The 24,371-nt window shown below is 45.1% G+C and overlaps 1 protein-coding gene across 5 annotated transcripts in view; it reads left to right on the top strand.

The window, feature by feature from the left end:
* Positions 1-24,371, top strand: part of PRKACA (protein kinase cAMP-activated catalytic subunit alpha) — a 777,054-nt gene that overhangs the window by 566,314 nt on the left and 186,369 nt on the right. For all 5 annotated transcript variants that reach the window (XM_078681383.1, XM_078681393.1, XM_078681402.1 and 2 more), the window contains one exon: positions 15,972-16,054. In XM_078681383.1, the coding sequence (XP_078537509.1) occupies positions 15,972-16,054 (83 nt within the window). The remainder of the gene's footprint in view (positions 1-15,971; positions 16,055-24,371) is intronic.

The raw sequence follows: 24,371 nt of genomic DNA, 5'->3' as shown, positions 1-24,371 counted from the left end.
CGTTGCAATCACCTCGGCAAGGAGGGTAAGTGAGCTTCAAGCTCTAAGTTCTAAACCCCCATTCCTGACCATTCATGCTGAAAGGATGGTTCTTAGGACCAGGGCTACTTTTCTGCCTAAGGTGGTGACTCCTTTTCATCTTGGGCAGTCCATTACCCTTCCTACCTTCTATCCTCCCCCACATCCTTCCAAGGAGGAGGAGAGACTGCATCGCCTGGACCCTAAGAGGGCGGTGTCTTTCTATCTGGACAGGACTAAAGACTTCCGGATGGACGACCGGCTGTTTGTTGGTTTTGCTGGCTGCAAGAAGGGCAGAGCGGTGCACAAGCGCACTCTTTCCAGGTGGATAATCCTGTGCATCAAGATCTGCTACTCCCTTGCGGGTAAGGACCCTCCTGAGGGTATTAGAGCACATTCAACTAGGGCAAAGTCTGCAACATCTGCTTTGTCTAGGGGTGTACCTGTTGAGGATATTTGCAGGGCCGCGACTTGGGCCTCCCTCCACACTTTCGCGAAGCATTACTGCTTGGATACCGAGGTGAGGAGGGATGGCCACTTCGCGCGCTCTGTCCTCCAAGATTTCCTGGTGTAGCAGAGTGGACACCCTCCTCTGGGAGTGGGGACTGCTGTGGGAATCTATTCACAGGGTGAGGAATCCACACGGCAGATGTATCTATCAGAAGAACAAGTTACTTACCTTCGGTAACGCTTTTTCTGGTAGATACTATATCTGCCTGTGGATTCCTCACTGACCCACCCGCCTCCCCGTTGTCCACTCTGCTATACCTGGTCTTTCTGTATATATGGTTTATACTATTGTATTGATTTTGTTCTATATGTACTGTGTACATTGTATATTTGCATATTTGCTATCGTTGGTCCGTCCGTGTGCCTCGAAGGCACGGAAAAAAGGGCGGAACTGACGTCATCACGCCGGCGTGGGCCTGATATGGGGTCGATGACGTCAGACGGAGTCGCGCGCGATGCCGTGCTCCTGTGACGTCGCCCACGTCGGCGTACTACGAAGAAAAATTCCGAACGTTGCTGGCGCAAGGGGGATATTCACAAGGTGAGGAATCCACAGGCAGATATAGTATCTACCAGAAAAAGCGTTACCGAAGGTAAGTAACTTGTTCGTTTGTTCCGTGCTGGATTGTACTTTGTCGTCTAGTAAGGCCTCCCTATTGTTATTCCTGGCCCTCTTCATGGCTGCATTTATGATTCCCTCAGGGTATTGCCTCTTCAGTTTTGTTTTCAGGTCAGATGCTTGTGACTTGTAGGCGACCACGTCTGTGCAGTTTCTTCTCAAGCGAAGGAACTGCCCATATGGTAGATTGTTCCGGAGGTGTCGGGGATGGAAGCTGTCGTACCTGAGTAGGCAGTTTCTCGCCGTAGGCTTGAAGTGGGTCGTTGTTTTTAGAACTCCTTCTTCGTGGTAAATGTTCAGGTCTAGGAAGACCAATGACTCCTTGGACACTGAATGGGTACATTTTAGGTATTGATTTTGGACATTTAGCCATTCCATGAATTGTGTGACAGACTGTGAATTCCCTTGCCAGATGACCAGCACATCGTCAATATACCTTTTCCAGGTGATTATGTGCTGTCTGTACGGGTTGTCTGTGTGTAGTATCCTGTTTGTCTCCATGTGGATGACATACAGCCCTGCCAGACTTGGAGCGAAGGTGCTCCCCATGCTGGTACCATGGCTCTGGAGATAGATGGTACTCTTGAATTCAAAGAAATTTTTTGTCAGGGCTATTGCAATGCATTCCAGCACTACTCCTCTCGGTGTTTGGTATTTCCAGTTCGAGGTGTATAGCACTTCCTCAATAATTGCTATGGTCTCGTCGGGGGGAAGGCTAGTATATAGGCTTTTCATGTCGAGACTGAGCAAAAGCTGGTTTTCTGGAACAAAAGGAAGGTCCCCGAGTAATTGTAGGGCTGCTTTGGTGACCTTGAGGTAGGTTTCCGTAGATTGTACTAATGGGCGGAGGAAGGCATCTGAAAACTTGGAGAGGGGCTCCAAGATAGAACCTATCCCCGAAACGATTGGCCTTCCCGGGGGATTCTCCAGGTTCTTGTGTATTTTGGGGATGCAATAAAAATACGGAATTTTAGGCGATTTTTGCAGAAGGAATTCTGCTTCTTTTTTTGTGACCCAATCATGTGCCAGTGCTTCCTCCACCATGCCACCTATTCTGATTCTGAGTGACTCTGTAGGGTCCTCAGGTAGGATTTTATAGTTCCGTCTGTCAGACAGTAGTCTTGAGCATTCCTGCTCGTATGCCGCCGTGGTTTGGACTACTATCGCTCCCCCTTTGTCCGCCGGTTTGATAATGATTTCACTCTTAGTTGCCAGGTCCCGGATGGCCTCTCGTTCTGCTCGGCTGGTGTTGTGGAAACATTCCCGGTGTGTCGAGCTGAGTGTCTTAAGTTAACACATGTCAGCCTTCTCAAAGGTGAGGATCTCGATAGGAAGTGAGCAATCTGGGGGCGTAAAGGTGGATTTCGGTCTCAGTCCAGTGTCTGTACCTTTGGGGGTTTCGTTGTCACTAAAGAAGGTACACAATTTGATCTTCCGTACAAACTCTTGCATTTCAGTATGCAATTTAAAGGAGTCGAGTTTGTTTGTTGGAACAAAGCCAAGACCTTTGTTTAAAGCAGGCTTTTGGATAGTTGTCAACTCCCAGGGAGTGATGTTCACTACTAAGTCCCCTTCTTGCTGGTTGAGGGGTGGTTCGGGAGTGCTCCCGTCATGCTCCTCTTGTTCATTCTGGGGTCCCTCTGTTCTGGGTCTTGCCACATTACTGTGTTGCCCCTCCTGTTGCGACCCCTGCGTGGTCCTTGGCGTGACCCTAAAAAAGGCTGCTGGTTGTAAAAGCCTGTGTCGTAGTCTGTGGCCCATTGTTGAAAATCCGGTCCCATTGGTGGTGGGCCATAGTGATAGGGTGTGAAAGGGGTGTGTCCTTGATATGGTGGGAAGAGTGGTTGTGCCTGGTACCCCCTCCACCCTCTTTGTCTTGGGTATTGTTGTCCCTGACGTCTTTGGTTACCTCTCATGAATCTTTGCCTGCGGTTATCACTGGAATTCGATCCAGATGATCCACTGTCTGAGCCATCACTATCGACATCGCTACTGTTGTTCTTTGGGAGATAGCCAACCTTAGTGTACGGGTAGGCTCCCTCTGGTGTAAACCGGTCTTTATCCTTTTTTAACTTGTTGAACTTGCTCTGTTTCAGAGTCATCTCAAATTCAGACATCTGCTGGTTTAGTTCATCAAGTCTTTTTTTAAGGTCAGCCGGTTTTTGATATGTTTTAAGTTGCACTTCAATTTTCTGAATGTCAACCTTCAATTCCTGTGTAATTCTAGTGGCCGTTTTTACTATTAGCACTAGCCAGTCGCGTGTGCAATGCCACGATATTAGTGACCATTCTTTCTTAAATTGTATATCTGACTGGAAGATGAAGGGTTCGTTTTTTACTAAAAGCCCCTGTGGTGCTATCTTGTTTCTTAAATATTCCGTCATTAGCAGTCCATGTAGGGCTGCCTTGATTTGGGTTCTCCATAAATTCATCAGTTCGTCCCAATCCGCCTCAGTGGGTCCCGGTTCTGTGCTGCTTAGACCTTCAAAAGGGTTGAGTGCCGTGAGGATTTAATCTATTACCTCTTCTCCAAAGGTTAGACCATTCTCTTCTTCCAATGTGTGTCAGTAATATTGATGTGTGCCTATGTGCGTGTTGTGTGTTTGTCAAAGGGAAACTCCCGCAGCTGCGCGCTGCCTGAATTACAGAGAGGACGGCTCTCTGAGGCCTATTCTGACCTCAGACCGCTAAACATATACATACAGTCAGACTATTTATACATGGTCACACTCCAACAAGTCCTTCCTCTCCTGTTACAAAACGACCTCCTTGCTACTCTAGATCTCAAGGACGCATACTTCCTCATTCCCATTCACAAGGCTCACAGGAAGTATCTTAGATTTGTAATAGACGGGCACCGCTATCAATTCAAAGTACTCCCATTCGGAGTCATAACAGCACCAAGAGTATTCACCAAGTGCCTAGCAGTAGTGGCAGCACATTTATGAAGACAGAACATCCATGTCTTCCCGTACCTCGACGACTGGCTCATAAAAGCCAGCTCATACAACCAGTGTGTGGAACACACTCACGCCACGATCCAACTGCTCCACAACTTGGGGTTCACAATAAACCACACCAAGTCTCATCTGCAACCATCCAAAGTACAACAGTACCTCGGTGCTACAATAAGCACCTCAACACCGCTAGCTTATCCCACTCCAGTAAGGATTGCCAGCATGCAAACTCTTCTCACAAAGTTTCAGCAACAACACTCCCTTCCAGCACGAGTGTTGATGCAACTCATAGGGATGATTGCCTCTTGCATTTTCATAGTGCCCCATGCAAGACTTCAAATGCGTCCTCTACAAGAGTGCCTATCACGTCAATGGAACCAGGCTCAAGGTCAATTAACAGAACTAGTGTTGGTAGACGGTCAGACTCCTCGCTCTCTGCAGTGGTGGAACACCAAAAACCTTTCCAAAGGGCGACCGTTCCAAGAGCCAGTCCCCAAATAGTCTTGACAGCGGACGCATCGCTCTCCGGCTGGGGAGCCCACCTACTGCAACACACCATGCAAGGCAGGTGGACACCACAACAAAAGTTACTCCATATCAATCACCTGGAGTGACTAGCTATATTCCTAGCACTGAAAGCGTTCCAAAAACAAGTATCAAGCAAAGCTGTGTTAGTCCGCACGGACAACATGACAGCCATGTATTACATTCAGAAACAGGGCGGAACACGCTCCCTGCAACTTTCTCGACTAGCCCAGGCATGGCGGTGGGCTATACCTCAAAACATATTCCTTCTAGGCCAACATGTTCCAGGAGTACAAAACACCATAGCAGATCTGTTAAGTCGTCAAACACAACAGACCCACGAGTGGGAACTTCATACGCAAGTTCTTCAACCATTCTTTCAGATGTGGGGACAACCTCAGATAGACCTCTTTGCCACTCACGAAAACGCCAAATGCTAAAGCTTCGCCGCCAGATATCCACACCCACTGTCCAAAGGCAATGCGATATGGATGAACTGGTCAAACAGATTTGGGTACGCTTTTACACCTCTACCACTCATGCCACTAGTAGTACGCAAACTACAGCAGCATTCTCTGACCCTCATCCTAGTTGCTCCAACGTGGGCCAGACAGCCGTGGTACACAACACTGCTACAACTGTCGGTGGTACCGCATCAAAAATTATACCTGTCTCCACACCTTTTAACACAGAACCATGGAGAGATCAGGAACCCGGACCCAGCTCAGCTCAACCGAACGATTGGGCTACCGAGGTCTTAGAATTTGGATATCTGAACCTTCCTCCCGACTGCATGAATGTCATAAAAGAAGCTAGACGCCCAACCACTAGAGCATGTTAGCAGCCAAGTGGAAACACTTTGTAATATATTGTCACAACAATAATATTAATCCATTAGACGTGTCTATTCAACACATCATAGGATACTTACTGCACCTCCAACGATGTAACTTAGCCTACACGTCTATTAGACTGCATCTTGCTGCAATAGCAGCATATCTGCAAAACAGACAGCATCTCTGTTCAGAGTGCCTGCTATTAAAGCTTTTATGGAAGGTCTTAAGAGAATAATTCCTGCCAGAGTGCCACCTTCACCTGTGTGGAATTTAAACATTGTTCTCACACGGCTAATGGGACCTCCCTTTTAACCATTACATACATGTGAACTACAATTTTTAACATGGAAGGTTGCGTTCCTAGTGGCTATTTATTTTCTGCGAAGAGTTAGTGAACTACAAGCACTAACCATTCAAGAACCCTTTTTGCAAATGCATCATAATAAGGTTGTTATACTTACTAATCCAAAATTCCTGCCCAAAGTCATTTCTCCCTTCCACCTCAATCAATTTATGGAACTGCCAGTTTTCTTCTCGCAGCCACAGACAGTAGCAGAAAGAGCTCTTCATACCCTAGATGTCAAAAGAGCATTGCTATACTACATCGAGAGAACACAACCCTTTCGTAAGACAAAACAACTTTTTGTGTCTTTCTCACCACCACACAAGGGTAATCCCATTTCAAAATCTGGGATAGCTAGATGGATTGCCAAATGCATACAGATTTGTTACCACAAAGCTAAACGTACGTTATCTGTTCCTCCTAAAGCCCATTCTACTAGAAAAATAGGGGCTTCAATGGCCTTTCTAGGGAACATTCCCCTAGATGACATCTGCAGAGCAGCTACATGGTCTACACATTCACAAAACACTATTGTGTAGATGTGCAAACCAAACAACAAGCTAATGTGGGCCAGGCTGTTCTCAAAACATTAATTCAACCTACTGCAACAGATAGGGGTGGTAGCCGCTAAGAGTGGGTACTGCTATACAATCTACGCACAGTGTGTAATCTGCAGCTCCTATGCCTCGAAAGGAAAATGCTACTTACCAGTATGCATCTGTTCTTGGCATGTAGAGCTGCAGAGTTACACAAGCCCACCGGCCTCCCCGGCTACCCTTGTCTGTTCCAGAATTATCTTAATTAGATACTGATTACATGGGTGTCCTTCCTTTTCTGGCAAGCTCCATCATTTCCCTAATGGCGAAAAACAATGTGAGGATGGAGCCGATGCCCATGCGCAATGTGGTCCAAAGGAGGAGTCATTTATCTCGTGACTTCCAAATAACTTTTCAGGACAAAAACAAACTGCAAACATCCGGGCCCAACACTAGGCAGCGATCTATGCACAGTGTGTAACCCTGCAGCTCTACATGCCAAGAACAGATGCATACTGGTAAGTAGCATTTTCCTTCTTCAACTCCTCTTTAATGAAAGTCCATTCCAGGATGGGCATCAAACAAACAGCTAAGTATGACTTGTTCTTTCCTGTCAGGTTGTTCGGTTTCTGAGATCAGCCCCTTCCTGTCAAGTGATTCCTGTTCTGCCACTATATGAAGGGCATCTGATCAATGTATCAGGGTATCACAACTCTTCTGCCTTCCTCATGATGTTGGATATGCTTCTATGCAGATGTCCTGCCAGCTGTGCTCCAGTACTTTCAGTTCCAATTGTGTTTTCGTGTTTCTAGCTCTGAAGTATTGCCAGCCCCAGCTGTGCTATGGTCCTGCTAGCCACCACTGTGCTCTGATCTTGCCAGCCCCGGCTGTGATCCTATCTTGCCACCCTCGACTGTGATCCGAACTTGGCTGCCCCGGCTGTGCTCCGATTGTGCCAGCCCCGGCTGTGCTCCTATCTTTCCAGCCCCGGCTGTTCTCCTATCTTTCCAGCCCCGGCTGTTCTCCTATCTTTCCAGCCCCGGCTGTGCTCCTATCTTTCCAGCCCCGGCTGTGCTCCGATCTTGCCAGCCCCGGCTGTGCTCCGATCTTGCCAGCCCCGGCTGTGCTCCGGTCTTGCCAGCCCCGGCCGTGCTCCGGTCTTGCCAGCCCCGGCCGTGCTCCGGTCTTGCCAGCCCCGGCCGTGCTCGGGTCTTGCCAGCCCCGGCCGTGCTCCCTGGCCGTGCTCGGATCTTGCCAGCCCCGGCCGTGCTCGGATCTTGCAAGCCCCGGCCGTGCTCGTATCTTGCAAGTCCCTGCCGTGCTCGGATCTTGCAAGCCCCTTCTTTCCTCCTTTCTTGCCAGCCCCACCTGTGCTGAGGCCCTTCCAGTTTTCCTCCACTCCTGGTATGATCCATGTACAAAATGTCAGTCTTGCATGAATTGCTCTACGTTTTCCAATTCTTTTCAACCATTTACATGTCTATGGAGATACTCCATTCATTTTTACCTCTGAAGGGATTTTTGTGTCAAAATGGTAACACTTTTTGTGCAGTTCCTCTCCTGTGTGAGGATGAAGTCTGCCCCCGACACACACTCAGTGTGTGGCCTAGAGTTAATTTTTAAATAAGCACAGGGTTGCATTATACTTTCAACATAAAAGGAAGGCTATGTTTACTTTTCATTATTATCATCAGGCTGCAGATAGCAGAGCCTGGTAATGAGCACTGCTCAGTCAGAATTATGGGCCAGGCTTGGCCACAGAGATGAAGAACTGAAACACTGAAGTATTCAACTCTTAAATAAATGTCCTTGTCCACTCAATATTGGAGCATGAGAACACAATGATGTTTCTAAAGGCTTTTTAAATGAGAGATACTTAAAATGAAAAGTTAACTTAATGATTAACTCTTCATTTTAATTTTCTCTCATTTCAAAGGGTTGCATTTACAAGCAGCAGGTATTTTGCTCCCAGTGAACGTTAAACACTGTGCCATATTAAAAACTGAAAAATATAATATTTTTCAAATGGGAGACAGTTAAAGTGAAGAAAACCTTTTCTATGAAACATTAAGTATTAATATCTTTCTGCACTTTCAATTAAGCCAAATACCTCTTAATGTTTTATGAAGTATGTTTATTCACTTAAAATTCTTCCCATTTAAACTAAAGTATTTTTATGTTCTAAATATGGCACCATGCCTACTGGCCACTGGTAGCAAGATGCTTGGTGTTTGTATATATGACTCTTGGAGATGGGAACAAATTTAAATGAGTTTTATGGAATCCACATAAACAAAGTTAATTCTTCAGTTCAATTTTCTCGACTCAGTGGCATATTTTAAGTGAAAAAAAGTTGGAGAAATTTAAATTGCAGAAAAATGTTGCAGACTCTGAATATTTTTGCAGGACTTTTTTTGCACTTTAACATATCTGCCATATGTGTCAAACATGTAACAGTGCCACATATGACAAAAGGTATGTCCTGTACCACAAGTACATGTGGCAGTCTCTCATTCATCTATACACATATATCCTATTCATAATCACATAGGTTCGTACATCCGCAAAGACCACGCTCTCTCTGACACACATGGCAGCCCTGTCATAGTGCCCATAGTTAAAGGATTTTGTTCAAACCATCGCATCTGGCTGTATGGACATTAGGCTTAAAGCCAATTAAATTGGACGTGGGGCGCCTAGTAATAATGCACAAGTTGCTTAACCGTCAGTAGCTCACAATGATTTTCACTGATCAGAAGTAGCTCTCACTACAGAAAGGATTGGAGTACCCTCCTGGGATATAGCCTGCATTCCACCCTTCCATCAGTGAAATTGGCATCTTGCAACAGGAATGCTTAAATCTTTCGCAAGATTGCATGAGCATTTTGAACAGAACAATCAATGTCTAAAATATCTTATTCTTTTTAATGGAAGAGGTTTTGTATGTGTTATACATCACTTTATTCAAGATAGTATTAAACTCAAACAAAGAAAAAGGTTAAAAAATCATTTTTAACAAAAGTATAAAAATGTATTCATGCACATTTCCAAAGTATACAAATTCACAGAACACATCTTGTTCAAAGAAATCTCTTGAGCCTAACTCAAGCATAAATCGCTTATACCTTCTTAATAACTCTTGGTAAGAGAAGTCAAATGTGGATCACTTAGGGCCTGATTTAAATCCTGTCCACCGAAATTTAAATACTATGGGATTTATATTTGGGCAGACGAGATATCCACCACCATTGTGACGGACTAACCCGACCGCAAAGATCTAAATCAGGCCCCAAGTTTCTGTTTTCGCTCTCTGTTGATCCTGTACATATTTTCTATTATGGACATTTCTTCTCCCAGTCATTTTACAATTATTATGATGCCATAGTTTCAGCAATCCTATTTTATGCCTTCACCAGGATAGTAGATATTATGACTGTCGCATTCATTGGAGGAAAACAACAAGAGAGAAAGGGTCAAAACGTCACTCTTCTACCCCTTCAATACTCCTTACGAACAACAAAAGAGTGACACTAAAGATGCAATACAAACTGAGAGCAAAATATATCTTTACCTTATAGCCCAAATCTAAAGGTGATTGGAGGAGAAACTGTGATTCAAAAAGAACCCTCATGCACCAACAAAGTTGGTGACTAGCTTCATCATTGGGTTCATTTTTCAGGGCTAGTGAATATGCCCAAAAAGGTGTCAGTGAAGTTAAAAGAAGAGCCAGCTGTTCTCTATACCCATTTTAATAAAGGGATAGTCGACCTTCAGTAAAAACAAAGTGCAAGCGGACAACTAGTGGCTAAGTGAATTTGAACCAATGTGTCCTATCTAATAATCGTGGTCAACATGTTTCTTCTATGATGAGCTATCTACGCTCAGCATTCATCAGGACCATATAATATCCCCCGGTGGTCCACGCACGCTAAGATGTGACCTATCCACAGGGATACGTGATACTTCAATTTAAACTCACGGACTTCCCGTGTCGACTCCTTGTATTGCCAAGGGTCTGTAATCTGAAAAATAAAAGGTTATTCCACAAAGCTATCATCTTAACAAACAATTGATAATGGTAGCACAACATCAAATTCATGCACATGCAATTTGTATAATGGCCGTGTGCTCCATTAGCAATCTTGTAGTAGAAAGACCTGTTAATGAATCAACCCAGTTTTAAAGCCCCCGTAGTCACCCATTTGTGATCAACGAAGTGTTAACCTAAGAGTAGGAAAGTAGTATGTGACCTCTCAAAACGTATATTTTGGGAGAAGTATACTTAAATTGACACATTTCATAATGCCAAGCAATCAGTACCTCTCGACATGTTGCCTGATACTATTATACCAATTTATCATGCGAGTTACCAATATTCGAAAGGCTATACATGGTCGTCCTGTTTAGTGCCAAAACCATTATGCCTACATCCCATCATTCCTCTAATGCGGGAAGAAAACTCAAAATTAGTGCCAAAAAGTGAAACTATAACATTAAAATGGAAGAATACGTGTTAAAAGAACTTACTATCCGTCTCTGTTAATACAACATGGGCTCGCGGCAGGGGAAACCTTCACGCCGATTTGCTATAAGCACAGAGAAAGCAAAAATCAGAATGGGCGTGATACGTTACAACATTTTTCGTGCCGAGTCCAAACTATCATATTTGCAAACAACGTGGGCCATGTAGTGGGAGGTTTTTAACTTACTTGCAATCTGGCGACTCCCCACCGCCTACCTAGCACTCTCACATTCGCGGCCCGAATGGATAAGGCGCGAAGAACACAGAAGTGTTAAAAAACTTCTTACCGCGTCACGTGACCGCACCCGATCTCTTAGTTCTTAAAGGGCCAGGCCAATGTTAACCTAATGAACGTCTCCGTAATTTAAAGATATTCACTAAAAAATCCCGGAGACGAAATTGGTGGATTTTCAGATCTGCCGAGCGGCATGTGGTTGGACTGATTCAAATATCTAATATCTGTACCTAATGTGACAGCTCAACAGTTGGTTTGGGTGATCTCGTTGTCAAAAAACTTTATTGAAAAACCCGGTAATGCCACAATGACAAAGGGCTATGTCCTCGGGATACGCTCTTCTGTTCCCTTAAAACTCTCTGTATAACGTGAACCTTGACATAATGGAATTAGAAAGCCATCTTCGAAATGAAAATCATTGAATAGATTAACAATGATATCAAATCAAAAGCCATACAAAATATCTAGTGCTGACTAGTCACCAAGGTATATTCCGCTGAGTCTCAGCGTCTCTGGTTCAAGTGTCTAATATGTGTACCTAATATGATGGCTCAACAGTTCGTTTTGGGTCAGGTCGTTGATTTCTACTTCACAGAAACTTTATTGACAAAACAGGTATCGCCACAATAACACAGGGCTATGTCCTAGGGAACTGCTATGACGTTCCCATAAAATTCTGTTTAACGTCACACATGTCAAAATGAAATTCAAATCTCGAAATGAAAATCACTGAATAAACTAACAGTGAAATCAAGTCAAAAAGCCATCATGAATGCCCAGTGTTGCCTAGTCAACATAGTATGTTCCACTATGTTTCAACGTCTCATAACTGACCCCCAGGGAATATCGTCATTTAGGCCTGAAAAGTGGGTGGAAAGGCGGTAAATCCACCGCTGTTCTTTCTCAAAAAGGCTCCCTTCTGTACCATGTTGTAACTTTTCAATCACTGTCCATCTGATGTAATTTGGGATATGTTTAGCCAGTAGAAAGTGTGCAGTAAGTTTTGTTGTATTTTATGGCACCTGATATTACTGCGATGCTCGCAGATACGCTGTTTTATTTTTCTCGTAGTCATGCCCACGTACTTTGAACCACAGGGGCATAGGATTAAATAGACTACGTTGCTTGAATTTCAATTAGTATGGTTTCGTTGGTGCCATTGCTTCCCTGGCTCCAAGTCAAGTGTTTTAGTGCTTGTTGTAAGGTGGCACACACTGTACCCTCCACAGGGAAAATGCCCAGTTACTGGTGGCAGGCCCCAGGCAGTCAAGAGTCATTACCTTTTTCGTTGAACTTCGGGCGAGTATTTACTAAGGAATCTTTAAGACTCCTTGCCCGTTTGTACGAGATTAAAGGCTTTTGCCAATCATGTTTGTTGCTTTTTAGTATGATCCAGTGCTTTCCTATACAGCGACTTGCGGCATTGGAAATGCTACTGTATGTAGTCACGCAAGTTAATGGGACACTGGCTTCAGGTTCCTTGGGGTACTCCTCCAACAGGGCCTCTCGGTGCTGGTTCTTTGCCCTTTTACAGCTCTTGTTTAAGATATTCATCGGGTAGCCTCTTCTTTGTAATTTCACAGTTAAGTCTTTAGATTGTTCTTTAAAATCAGACATGCCTCTACAATTCCTGCGAATACGCAAGTATTGACCATAGGGAAGATTTTCCCTTAGGGAGCAGGGATGAAAGCTGGAATAATGAAGGAGGTTGTTCTTTCTTGTGGGCTTATGGTACGTTTTAGTACGTAAGCGGTCTTTATCCCTGGTGATGGTCACATCCAGGAATATCATGGAATCTGCATCATGCTCATGTGTAAACCTTAAATGGGGATCACACGTGTTCACCCACTCAAAGAATGAGAAAAGGTTGGTTTCTGAACCCTTCCAGATGATCAGCACATCATCAATGTACCTTTGCCACGGGATCACATTGGATGAAAAGGGGTTAGTGGCAGAGAGGATATGCTTGCATTCAAAGTTAAAAACGTATAGGCACGCTACACTCGAGGCAAATGTACTGCCCATTGACGTGCCAGTCGTTTGAAGGAAGATATCACCCTGGTACTCAAAAAAATTCTGTTTTATTGCCAACGTAGCACATTCAATTACAAAGTCACGGGAAGTCGTATAATCCCATGTCTAATCCTCCAAAATGTCAGTTAGAACCCTAATGGTGTCATCCTGTGGGATACAGGTGTATAAGCTTTCTATGTCTAATGAGACAAGAAAGCAAGGTTCATCGGGCATTTTGATGTCATCACGCTCCCATTTTGAGAAAACCAATAACTGCAGCCCTGCACCTGGAGAACGATATGCAGATACTTCAACTAAAGCAGTGGGTTACAGGGCCCACTCACATTGCAGGGCATACTCTGAATCTGCTTTTGCAAACTTTGACTCAATTTCTATCCAGGAAATCAAACCCCTCTCCTGGACAATCACTCACTTATATCCTTTGTAATCACGCTCCCAGCAAATCCTACTAATCCCTTGAGGCGCTCACAGGGGACAAGGCGAGCATGGAGGTTAGTCACTGAAGATTCCTTTCGGTCCCATTTTTGCCCCAAGAACCTAGAGGCCTTAAGTGTGCTCCAAGCCAATAGCGAAACAATGTATCTCGAAAAAGAAATCATTAACACCTTAGACTTATTTACATTGCCATTAAAGGAGTTGAGCAAATCTCAACCAGGAAAGTGGTATACACATGAACTCAAGGCACTTAGAAAAAAGAGCCAAATCACAGAGCATCACTAAACTACAAACAGATAGACAGACATATAAGACAGAACTGAGGAACTACAATAATGCCATTAAGAAAGCTAAGAAGTCCTATTTTGCTAGAAGAATTAATGAGAATTGCAACTCAAGTAAGGAGCTGTACAAAATAGTAAGGGAGCTATGCCACCCAGTGAGCCTATCTCAAACTCGTCACCCTCAGAGGAAGGTTGTGAAGAAATCAGCGAATTTTTCTCAGACAAAATTAGTAAAATATACTCCACATTTAACCGTAACACCTCACTGCCAGCAATAAACTGTGAAACTTCAAACCCCCGCCACCCCCCCCCCCCTCCCCCCTTCCGATGCATCTGCATGCACGGGCAGCTTCTCCCCATTCACAGAGGTAGAAGTTGCAAAAACAAAGGGGGGAAGTTAAGTTGGGGTCTCCCCTTGACCCCTGTCCTCACTTGTCTTCGCCCGGATCATTCCTATAATCTGCCCATACGTTACCGAGCTATTTACCAACTTGCTGGATACCGCAGTATTTCCAGAAATATGGAAGCAGCCTGTAGTAACCCCCTTCTGAAGAAAGCAGGAACAGATGTGCGCAATCTGGCAAACTACCGACCTATTTCCCAACTGCCGTACCTCTCCAAAGTCATGGAAAAATTGGTTAATAGACCGATGTCGAACTATCTCGAGTCAACTGATCTACTAGACCCACTCCTAAACCGGCTTTAGAGCCACCAACAGCACGGAAGCAACTCTCTTAGCCGTGTCAGACAACATAAGATCCCTGGTTGACCAAGGGAAAGCGGCCGCCTTGATTTTATTAGATCTATCGGCGGCGTTCGATACTGTCTCACATAATCGCCTATTGGAGATTCTTTATGGAAAAGGAGTCTATGCTAAAGCCTTCAGTGGCTGAGCTCCTTCTTAAATAATAGAACACAGAGAGTACAAATGGGGGAGTTTTCATCTAAACCAAAACCCATCAGCTATGGTGTTCCACATGGGGCATCCCTGAGCCCCACACTGTACAATATCTGTGTGTCATCTCTGGCAAAAATCAGTGAGAAGTGGGGCTTTGGTATCTGCTCCTGTGCAGATGACACTCAACTGCTGATAACCATTGAAGAACAGCATGAGAACACAAGACTAAAACTAAAACTGAATAACTGTCTCTCGGAGATGGCAACCGGGATGGCAGAACACTGTCTCAAATTAGACGCAGGGAAATCAGAAATGTTACTCTTTGCTGGAGCAAAACTTGTCTGGAATACCACTTGGTGGCCCCAGACACCGGGAGATGCCCCAGCTCCAAAGCAATGTGCAACAAATCTGGGGGTCCTCATGGACAATACCCTATCCATGCAGGACCACGTGCGGGTTCTATGTGGAAGAAGCTTCGCAATGCTGAAGCTTCTAAAAAGGCTACTTTCTTGGATCCCGTAAGATTGTAGGAGAACTGTCACGCAGGTATTACTTACCAGCAGACTGGATTATGGCAATGCATTATTTGTAGGCATGGCAGACTACCTTTTCACTCGACTACAAGTGGTGCAAAATGCCACCGCCAAACTGGTAAGTAATAAAGACACCCAGTTCATCGTCCGAGTGCCTGAAACTACTTCATTGGCTGCCAATGCGCCAAAGAGCGAAATTTAAGCTGCTCAGCTACACACACAAGGCCCTGCACCAACGGGGGCCTCTTATTCTATGGACGAAAGTTGAATTCTATGTACTCGCTAGGTGCTTAGAGTCACGGTCCCTAGCCCAAGCCAGAACAAAACGCATTAAGAAAGTAAGAACCGGGGGTCGTAGCTTTTCATACTTGGCAGCAAAACACTGGAATGATCTACCACAACAACTCCGTCTTACAGAGGACTATCTTGTTCTCAGAAAACAAACTTAAGACTCACCTGTTCTCAGGAAAATAATACTGGCTAAATTCATGAATCACTCAGTTACACACCAGGAGTCTTAGCACAGCGCCGTGATATCCTCTGGATGAATGTTGCGCTTTACAAATACAAATACGGTTCTATGATCATTAATGGACACAGGCCCCAAGTAAGTGATCTCACTTTGTTGTTTAGGATGCATTGTATGTGTCAAGTCTTCAACATGTTAATGTTGTGTCTTTCTGCAGGATAACTCCAACCTTTACATGGTGATGGAATACATACCAGGTGGAGAGATGTTTTCCCACTTACGGCGGATCGGCAGGTTCAGGTAGGGGGTCATTCAAATCTGACTACACTGCCACCCTCCTGTGCTTCAACTAAATGGGACATTACTTTGAGTTAGTGTTTCCTTGGTATTGTTTATCATCCTTTTTATTTGTTGCCAGTAGTGTTGTACTGTTGGTGGCCAGGTCTGATTTGAAATTAAATTATTCATTTCATTTTAGCATACCCACTGGTTTAAACCATCCTGCATCCACCTCCCTAATCAGCTAGAGTAAGTTCAATCTTCATTAACTCCTGCTTCGTTTTCCTTTGGTCTTCAGGGTTCAGAAATATTAGTATATTCTGGTGTTGAATGTTAAGCATTATGAGCAACAGTACCTTACTCCAGTATTGGAACTTTCATAATTCACCTGCTTGAATCATTCCCCTTTGTCACGATAGGAGTACCCGGTATATCAAAATAGCAATGCAAAGTCAGCATCCAGTAAACGCCCTAAAAAAGCCTCCAAAAAGACCACTCATGGGTCTTACAGACGCAGTCCATCAAAATCTCCTAAACAAATGGAAAAGGAGATTCAGGGGACAGTAAATCAAGGAAATCCAGATCTGAGCCGCCTGCATCACCACCTCAGAGCAGGCATGCTTTTAAGAAGCCTTCCCTTGTCCTCCTACCCCCGCACCCCCCACACACGCCCATGGATAAACCGCCGCAAATGAGAGAAAAATCGCCTAAGAGAGCTGAGCAAGATAGAATTAGACAACTTACACCTAAGATCACCTCACCTAGTAAAGTGACACTTTTAGTCCCTTTACATCTCCTAGAAGAACAAGATAAGGATGATGATCCTTTTGGCTATAGACCTAGTCCACCACAGTTGCATGTGAAGTGTCAGCAGGACTACTATGATGAAGAATACGAGGAACAACATTACTAAATTCCTCAGGAGCAGTATCACCAACAATACCAAGAAGAAATGATCTGCATGCCATCATCTGAGGAATCTGCATTACCACCTCGACAACTGTCTGTCCCTCCTTCCACTACACAACAAGATCCAAATCTGATACCAAGAGTTGCTTTACATCATTTCTTTTCATGCACACTGTGCCTTAGAGTGGCTTTGTCGATAAAGTTTTTAAATTCAAGACGCTGTTTAGATGTCCCTAAACTGGGTTTGGCTTTATCTGTCAAACTCCATCTGGCTGACTTTTGCATCATTTTTCTCTGCCTGCAGAAGTGTGTCATAAAGATTGGCTCATATTGTTTGCCAAATGATTTTCCCATTCTCGGGTGACAGTACTCTAAAGCCAGCCCCATGGAGTATTTCTTCAGGTTCCATTCACCTCATGGAGGTAGATGGAGCCACGATCCAGGCAGAGTCCTGGCAACCAAACATACCCCTGTTTTCGGTGTGCCTTCCTAGGTGCACGCTACCGGTCCCAAGGAAATACTTCCCAGGTATGACGTTTCCTTGAAACTGTCTTTCTATATCTGTCAGACACCAGTGCTTAGAATTCGTGAGCTCATGTACTCTCCGGAGTTGGGCTTGCGCTATTTGTTTTTCTTTTACGCTGGCTGCTAGATAACTGTGCTCGCAAAACTTGCTGGCTACCTGGCAGCCCAGGCACTCTATAGAGCCGTGTGAGCACGATTTTCCCGACTCCTCAGCGTAGCTTCTGCCTTCCTCGCAAGTCTTGCAATGGCACCCAACGTTCAAGCCCCTTTTCGAATAGACATGTTATGCGGAGCCTTAATACTGTTTACTGAGCTCCGGTTTGCCCCAGTATTGGAACTTTCATAGATTCCCATGGCTTGTATCATTCCCCGTTGTCGGAATAGGAGTCTCGGTAAATAAAAAATACCATAGCAGTAGGTACAAAAGAGAAAGAAAGGCCTAGGCCTCATCTCATTTTGTAGCATGTCCACCTCTTTTTGTAAAAGAGAACAAAAAATTGCAATAACCAATCAGATTAACCTCAACCCATAGAACCTCCCTGAGAGAACCTCCGAGCATCAGATTTTCTACCTCACGTTGTGCTAAGGGAGTCTCCTGAGCTCTGCTCAGTTTTCTCTACAACTTTGGATTTCAGCTACTTTTTTCTTCAAGATGTCAGATAAAGAAAAGAAGGCTTTGTTTAAGGCCTGTTCTACCTGTTTGAAGAAAAGGCTTTATGTGGAGGACAAGCATAAGGATTGTATTTATTGCTTGTACCCGGACCACAAAGCCACTGATTGTAAAATCTTCAGAACCTTCTCCACCAAGACACTGAGAGACAGGGAAGGAAGACTTTTGACCTGGCTACAGAAGACGAAGTCACGGAAGGAGGTCATTTCTATTGACAGCGAGGATTCCTCGTCAGCTTCTTCATCAAGGAGATCTAAAAAGAGGGGTAAGTCTTCCCCTTCAACCGAACCTCCTGCTAAGGCCTCTCAAAAGACCTCTGATAGGTCTCATAGGCCCAGTCCCAGATAATCTCCTCACCGAGGTGCAAAGGAGAAGGGGGGACTTGTGACTGAGGTAATTTCTACACAGAAGGTAACTCAAGTGCCGTCTGTTGTCTCTCCACCATCTGAAAAGACAAAAGGGTTAAAAAAAAACCAGCATCTTTACCTCAGGAGGGAAAATGAGAGTAGAAAACCCACTCCTCGACTTCATCTGGTACGTCGACAACCGTTTCTAAAGAGCATCAGACATTGAATATAGCTCCGTCGATGGTCCCGTCATCGAGGGCTTTGGCGACTACAGCTTCGACGACGACTTTGTTGACGACGCAGGTTCCAGTCTCAGTTTCGTTGACGATATTAATTACCTCGACGAAGATGACGGTGGTGACGACGACGAAGACAACGATGGCGATGACGACGGCTACCATGAGTCTGACAAGCTCGTCGACAATGCCGTCGACGATTTCTCCACCGTCGACGATGATCCTTTCTCCAACGACGATGCTCTCGTCTTCGACGATTCCATCGATGATGATGTCGTCGACGACTCCGTCGACGGTGCATAAAGTTAGATTTTCAATTAGAAAACGCCAAATTACACCAGAGATGACATCTCCGCGAAAGGTGACGCCTTTGACTCTGGCATTACTTTTAGATGAAGGCTACTCTTTTGAGGAGGATAGTCCTTATGGGGACGCATATAGTCCATCTCAGCTCCAGGTGAAATACCAGGACTCAGATTCTGATGACTATTATGAAGAACAGCGGCAACCCCCTCCTCGGGAGAGGCCTCAAGAACAGTCTCATCAGGGTATGGTTTCTATGCGTTCTTCCCTAATAAGTGACCTACAGATCATGTTGATGGAATATAGGAGGAGATTTCCATCTCAACCCTCTGAATCCATGCAACCACCACCACCACCGCCTCCTCCTTCGACTTCTACGGTTCAACCACCAGAGCTGGTACCTTGGAGGAACGACAGAATATCGCCACGGGGCAGGCGAATGAGGATAATGAGGACGATGATTCCTCAGAGGATGATCGGAATGCAAGAGCGGTCCCAAACCCGGATAGAGAATGGGACGACTATATTATACCAGATCCCGCTTCACCTGTACCGGATCCTGTGGATTCTCCTCCAGCAGACATCGGAGGTTTCCATAATCTTATGGAGAGAGCTTCAAAAAGACTTGGTCTTCCCGTTCCGGTTGTTCAATCGGACTGCTTTCTCTATGATTTTAAAGAGCTTTATAGGAAATCCATTGGCTCTATTCCCATCATAGAGCATATATGGAGTGATGGTACGAAGGTTATGCAGTCTCCAGCTACTGTTATCCCTGTTCTACAGCGGCTGGAGAAAAAATATAAGGTACCTGATGGTAGTCCGGCTTGTCTGGTTGGCCAACCAAGGCCGGATTCAGTAATCTCCCAGGTGGATCAGAGAAAGTCAAAGAACCCATTGGCTCCTCTTGCCTTACTGCCGGATAGAGAAGGCAGGCGTCTTGACAACGTGGGCAAGAGATTCTCTTCTATGTCCAGCCTCCTGGTTCGAGCCTCTAATGCACTGGCAATTTTGGGACGATATGATCGCCAAATGTGGTGCAATTTGTCTCCTTTCATTGATCAGCTACCGGATGCTTCCAAAGCGGATGCAAAGAAAATCCTGGAAGAGGTGGGTGCGATCTTCCTCAGAGATTGATTGTGCCATGGACATTGCCACAACTGCTTTTCGCCCCTTGGCAGGCTCGGCTGTCCTAAGGGGCAAGGTTGGCTTCGGGCTACCTGGTTTCGCCCTGAGGTACAAAATAAGATTTTGGATTTGCCATTTGATGGTGACATGCTTTTTGGTAAGCATATAGATGACGCCTTACGGGACATCAAGAAGGACACGGAAACAGCTAGGTCCGTAGGCACATTACAATATCGCACGGTACCTTTCCGAGGGGCAAAAGGTAAAGGTTTTTCAAATTACAGAGGAGGATATCAACAACGCTACTCCTCCTATTCACAATCCTCACAGTCTTACAAGCCTCAATACTCACAACGCCAGGGCCAGTCGGCGTCTTTCTCTCGCCAACCTGCAAGAGGTCGACAGGGGCGTCAAGGGAGAGATTCTTCCAAACGTCAATAGCGGCCTCTCGGTACTGTCTGCTGTTCCTCCACCCCTGGTAACATCAGTAGGGGGCAGGATTTCTCACTGTCTGCACAGCTGGAAGATCATAACAACAGATCGGTGGGTCCTCAATATCATTCAGTTTGGCCACACGTTGGAGTTTCAACACCTCCCACCTTCCAGAGCCCCTCGCGCCACCGAATCAAAACATCTACAGCTTCTACGTCTTGAAGCCTACCAATTGCTCAACAAGGGAGCAATAGAGCCTGTGCCTCTATCTCAAAGAGGAGAAGGGTTCTATTCCAGGATTTTCCTGGTTCGCAAGATGGAGGAGAAATGGCGCCCAATTTTAGACCTGAGGGAGCTCAACACCTATCTCATAAAGCTATAATTCCGGATGGTATCCCTTCACGATATTTTGCGCCTTCTCAATCCAGGAGATTACATGGCTACTCTAGATCTCAAGGACGCGTGTTTTCACGTACTGATCCACCCAGCTCACTGACGATTCTTACACTTCACAGTAGCCAAGAGCCATTTTCAATTCAAAGTTTTGCCTTTCGGGCTCAGATGCGCTACTCGGATTTTCACGAAGGTTTTAGCCCCGGTGGCAGCGTTTCTCCGAAGACAATCTCTAGACGTTTTTCCCTACCTAGACGATTGCTTCATCTTCTGAAGCAACTACAAGAGCAGTCACAAGTTGCATTCAACTTTTCGATCATCTGGGTCTACAACTCAACAGGAACAAGTCGGTCCTTCTCCAATCCAGGTCTGCCAAATTCCTAGGTTCCATTCTGTATACAAGATGCTGCAAGGCTTTCCCATCGGAGGAAAGGCAAAGAAAGCTCATTTTCTCGGCTCGTCAATTGCAAAGGAGACGATCTCTATCGGTCCGTCTGTACAAATCGCTCCTGGAATCAGTTTCATCCTTCATACCCTTAATTCCGCATTGTAGACTACGTATGCGCCCGTTGCCAGGCGAAAGGCTCATTCAATGACAAGATAATGGTCACACCTCTCATGAGGTGTGACCATTATCTTATTATTAGGAAAGAGGCCGATTGGTGGACGGTCAAAGACAATATCTCAAAGGGTCTCACTTTCAAGAATGCTCCATCTCCCTTGATTCTGACCACGGATGCCTCGCTGGAAGGCTGGGGAGCTGTTTTACAAGACCTACAAGTGAGTGATCATTGGACGCCCAAGCAGCGTACTTTCCATATCAATCTTCTGGAGCTCAGGGCAATTCATTTAGCTTTGCAAGCTTTCGGAATTCCACAGTACTGGTTCGTACGGACAACACGACGGCCATGCATTATGTGAACAAACAAGGCGGAATAAGATTTCGAGTCCTTTCAAGGGAGGCCCAAGACATATGGGAATGGGCAATTCTCAACAGAGTTTCTCTCTCAGCAGAACATCTCCCAGGTACTCAACACGATAGCGGATACCCTGAGTCGTCTGAAATCAGTCTGTCACGAGTAGGAACCGGATCAAGACACACTCGACGACGTCTTCACATGTTGGGACACTCCGTCCATAGACCTATTCGCAACCCCAGACAACAGAAAATGCCAGCTCTAAGAAAGCAGGGATCACCATCGCGGCTCATTGGGGAATGCTCTTTCGATAGCCTTATCAGGCGTATTTGTTTACGCCTTTCCTCCAATTCCCCTGATTCCGAGGCTCATCAGGAAACTCGAGACGGAACCCTGCAGAATGATTTTGATAGCACCAGCGTGGCCCTGCTAATTCTGGTTCACGAAGCTTCTCCTGCTCTCAGGATCAGCCAATTCACCTACGGACCATTCCAACTCTATTGACAGTGTCCCAGGGCCAAGTGTTTCGTCCGGACCCGAGCTCTCTCCATTTGACAGCGTGGCTCCTGAGCACCGGGAATTCCAGAGTTTAAATATCCCTCAGGAGTGTAAAGAAATATTATCTGAAGCCTGTGCACCTAGTACGAATAAGACCTATCGCGCAAAATGAAAACGTTTCTGCCTATGGTGCCACAGACAGAATCTCCATCCGTTCTCTTCTACTCCTCACCAAATATTGCCTTACATTCTCTCTCTGGCTAAGTCTGGCCTGGCTCATTCCTCCATTAAGGTACACCTGGCGGCTATCTCTAGGTTCAGGCGGACAGCTTCAGGTCCTTCTCTCTGGTCAGCGAGGATTGTCAAACAATTCCTAAAAGGTATTTTAAGGGTTTTCCCTCCAGTTCGGCCTCTGCCTCCAATCTGGCAGCTCAATCTGGTTCTGGCTCATCTCATGAGACCTCCATTTGAGCCTATTCACAGAGCAGATCTAAAGTTTCCATCATAGAAAGTGGCTCTCCTTTTAGCCTTGACGTCGGCTGGAAGGGTTGGGGAAGTACAAGCTCTTACCATCATGGAACCTTTTTTACAGTTCAAAAAAGACACTCTAATCCTAAGAACAAATCCTAAATTCATTCCAGAGGTCCCTTCGGATTTCCATTTGAACAAACCTGTTATTCTGAAGTCTTTTTTCCCTTGCCCTACGTCTCCAGCAGAAAGGTCTGTACATTCCTTGGATGTCCAAAGATGTCTAAAATTTTATCTGGAACGGACAAAAGGTTTCAGGAAATCTTCACAGCTCTTTGTTGCTTATAGTGTTCCGCGGAAAGGCTTTCCGCTGTCAAAACAAGACATCTCACAATGGATTCCCAGTGCAATTCATTATTGCCACCAAGCGGCGGGTAAGCAGCTAGAAAGACATGTGCGAGCTCACTTTACAAGATCAGTCTCATCCTCAACTGCTCTCTAAGCTGGAGTTCCTATCAAAGACATTTGTCGGGCAGCTACATGGAGCAGTACCCACACCTTCACAAAGCATTACTGCTTGGACTCTTCTACAAGATAGGAAGCGGCAGTTGGACAAGCGGTCCTGAGGAATCTCTTCCAATGAGCGGTGAGCTTTCCCTTCTATCCCCCCTTCCTATAATTGCACATTTTGTATCTGATAATGTTTACTGACTACTGTTTTAGTGGCTTTTGCTTCTTATAACAGTATGGACGCTAATGTATTTTAATGCCCATATCACAAAATGTACTTTATTGCTTACTGCTAGCTATTCTGATACAAGCTATGGGAATCTATGAAAGTTCCAATACTGGGGCAAGAAAACAAGTTACTTACCTGTAACTTTAGTTCCCCAGTATTGGTAACTTTCATAGATTCCCATGCGCCCACTCTCCTCCCCTGGGAAAGCTCAGCCTTCAGCAGATGTGGTTACTGTTACACAACGGCTACGGAAATCTGAGGCTCTGAGGTTCTCTCAGGGAGGTTCTATGGGGTGAGGCTAATCTGATTGGTTGTTGCAAGTTTTTGGTCTCTTTTACAAAAAGAGTTGGATATGCTACAAAATGAGATGAGGCCTTGGCCTTTCTTTCTCTTTTGTACCTGCTGCTATGGTATTTTTCATTTACCGAGACTCCCATTCCGATGACGGGGAATGATACAAGCCATGGGAATCTATGAAAGTTACCAATACAGGGGAACTAAAGTTACAGGTAAGTAACTTGTTTTCTTCACTTCACCTTATATTTACAACTAACATACTTCACGTATTGGGCGCTTTGCTGGCAATTAATCAAAACTGTCCTGGTCTTACCGGGTATAATCCGATAGACCAACAGTGTTTTATCTGCTTTACGCATTTTTATTAAAACACCCGGTTTATAGTGAATCCCTTGCTCGTCTTGCATATTATTTCAGCTTGACATCGCTACCGCTGTGTTTGTTTACTTGTGGACGTGATTTGCGGAGTTCGAGCTTAG

The sequence above is a fragment of the Lissotriton helveticus genome, chromosome 1_1, assembly GCF_964261635.1.
Source record: "Lissotriton helveticus chromosome 1_1, aLisHel1.1, whole genome shotgun sequence".
Taxonomy (NCBI): Eukaryota; Metazoa; Chordata; class Amphibia; order Caudata; family Salamandridae; genus Lissotriton; species Lissotriton helveticus.
Note: the sequence above shows the minus strand (reverse complement) of the source record. Positions and strands in the feature narration are given on the sequence as shown.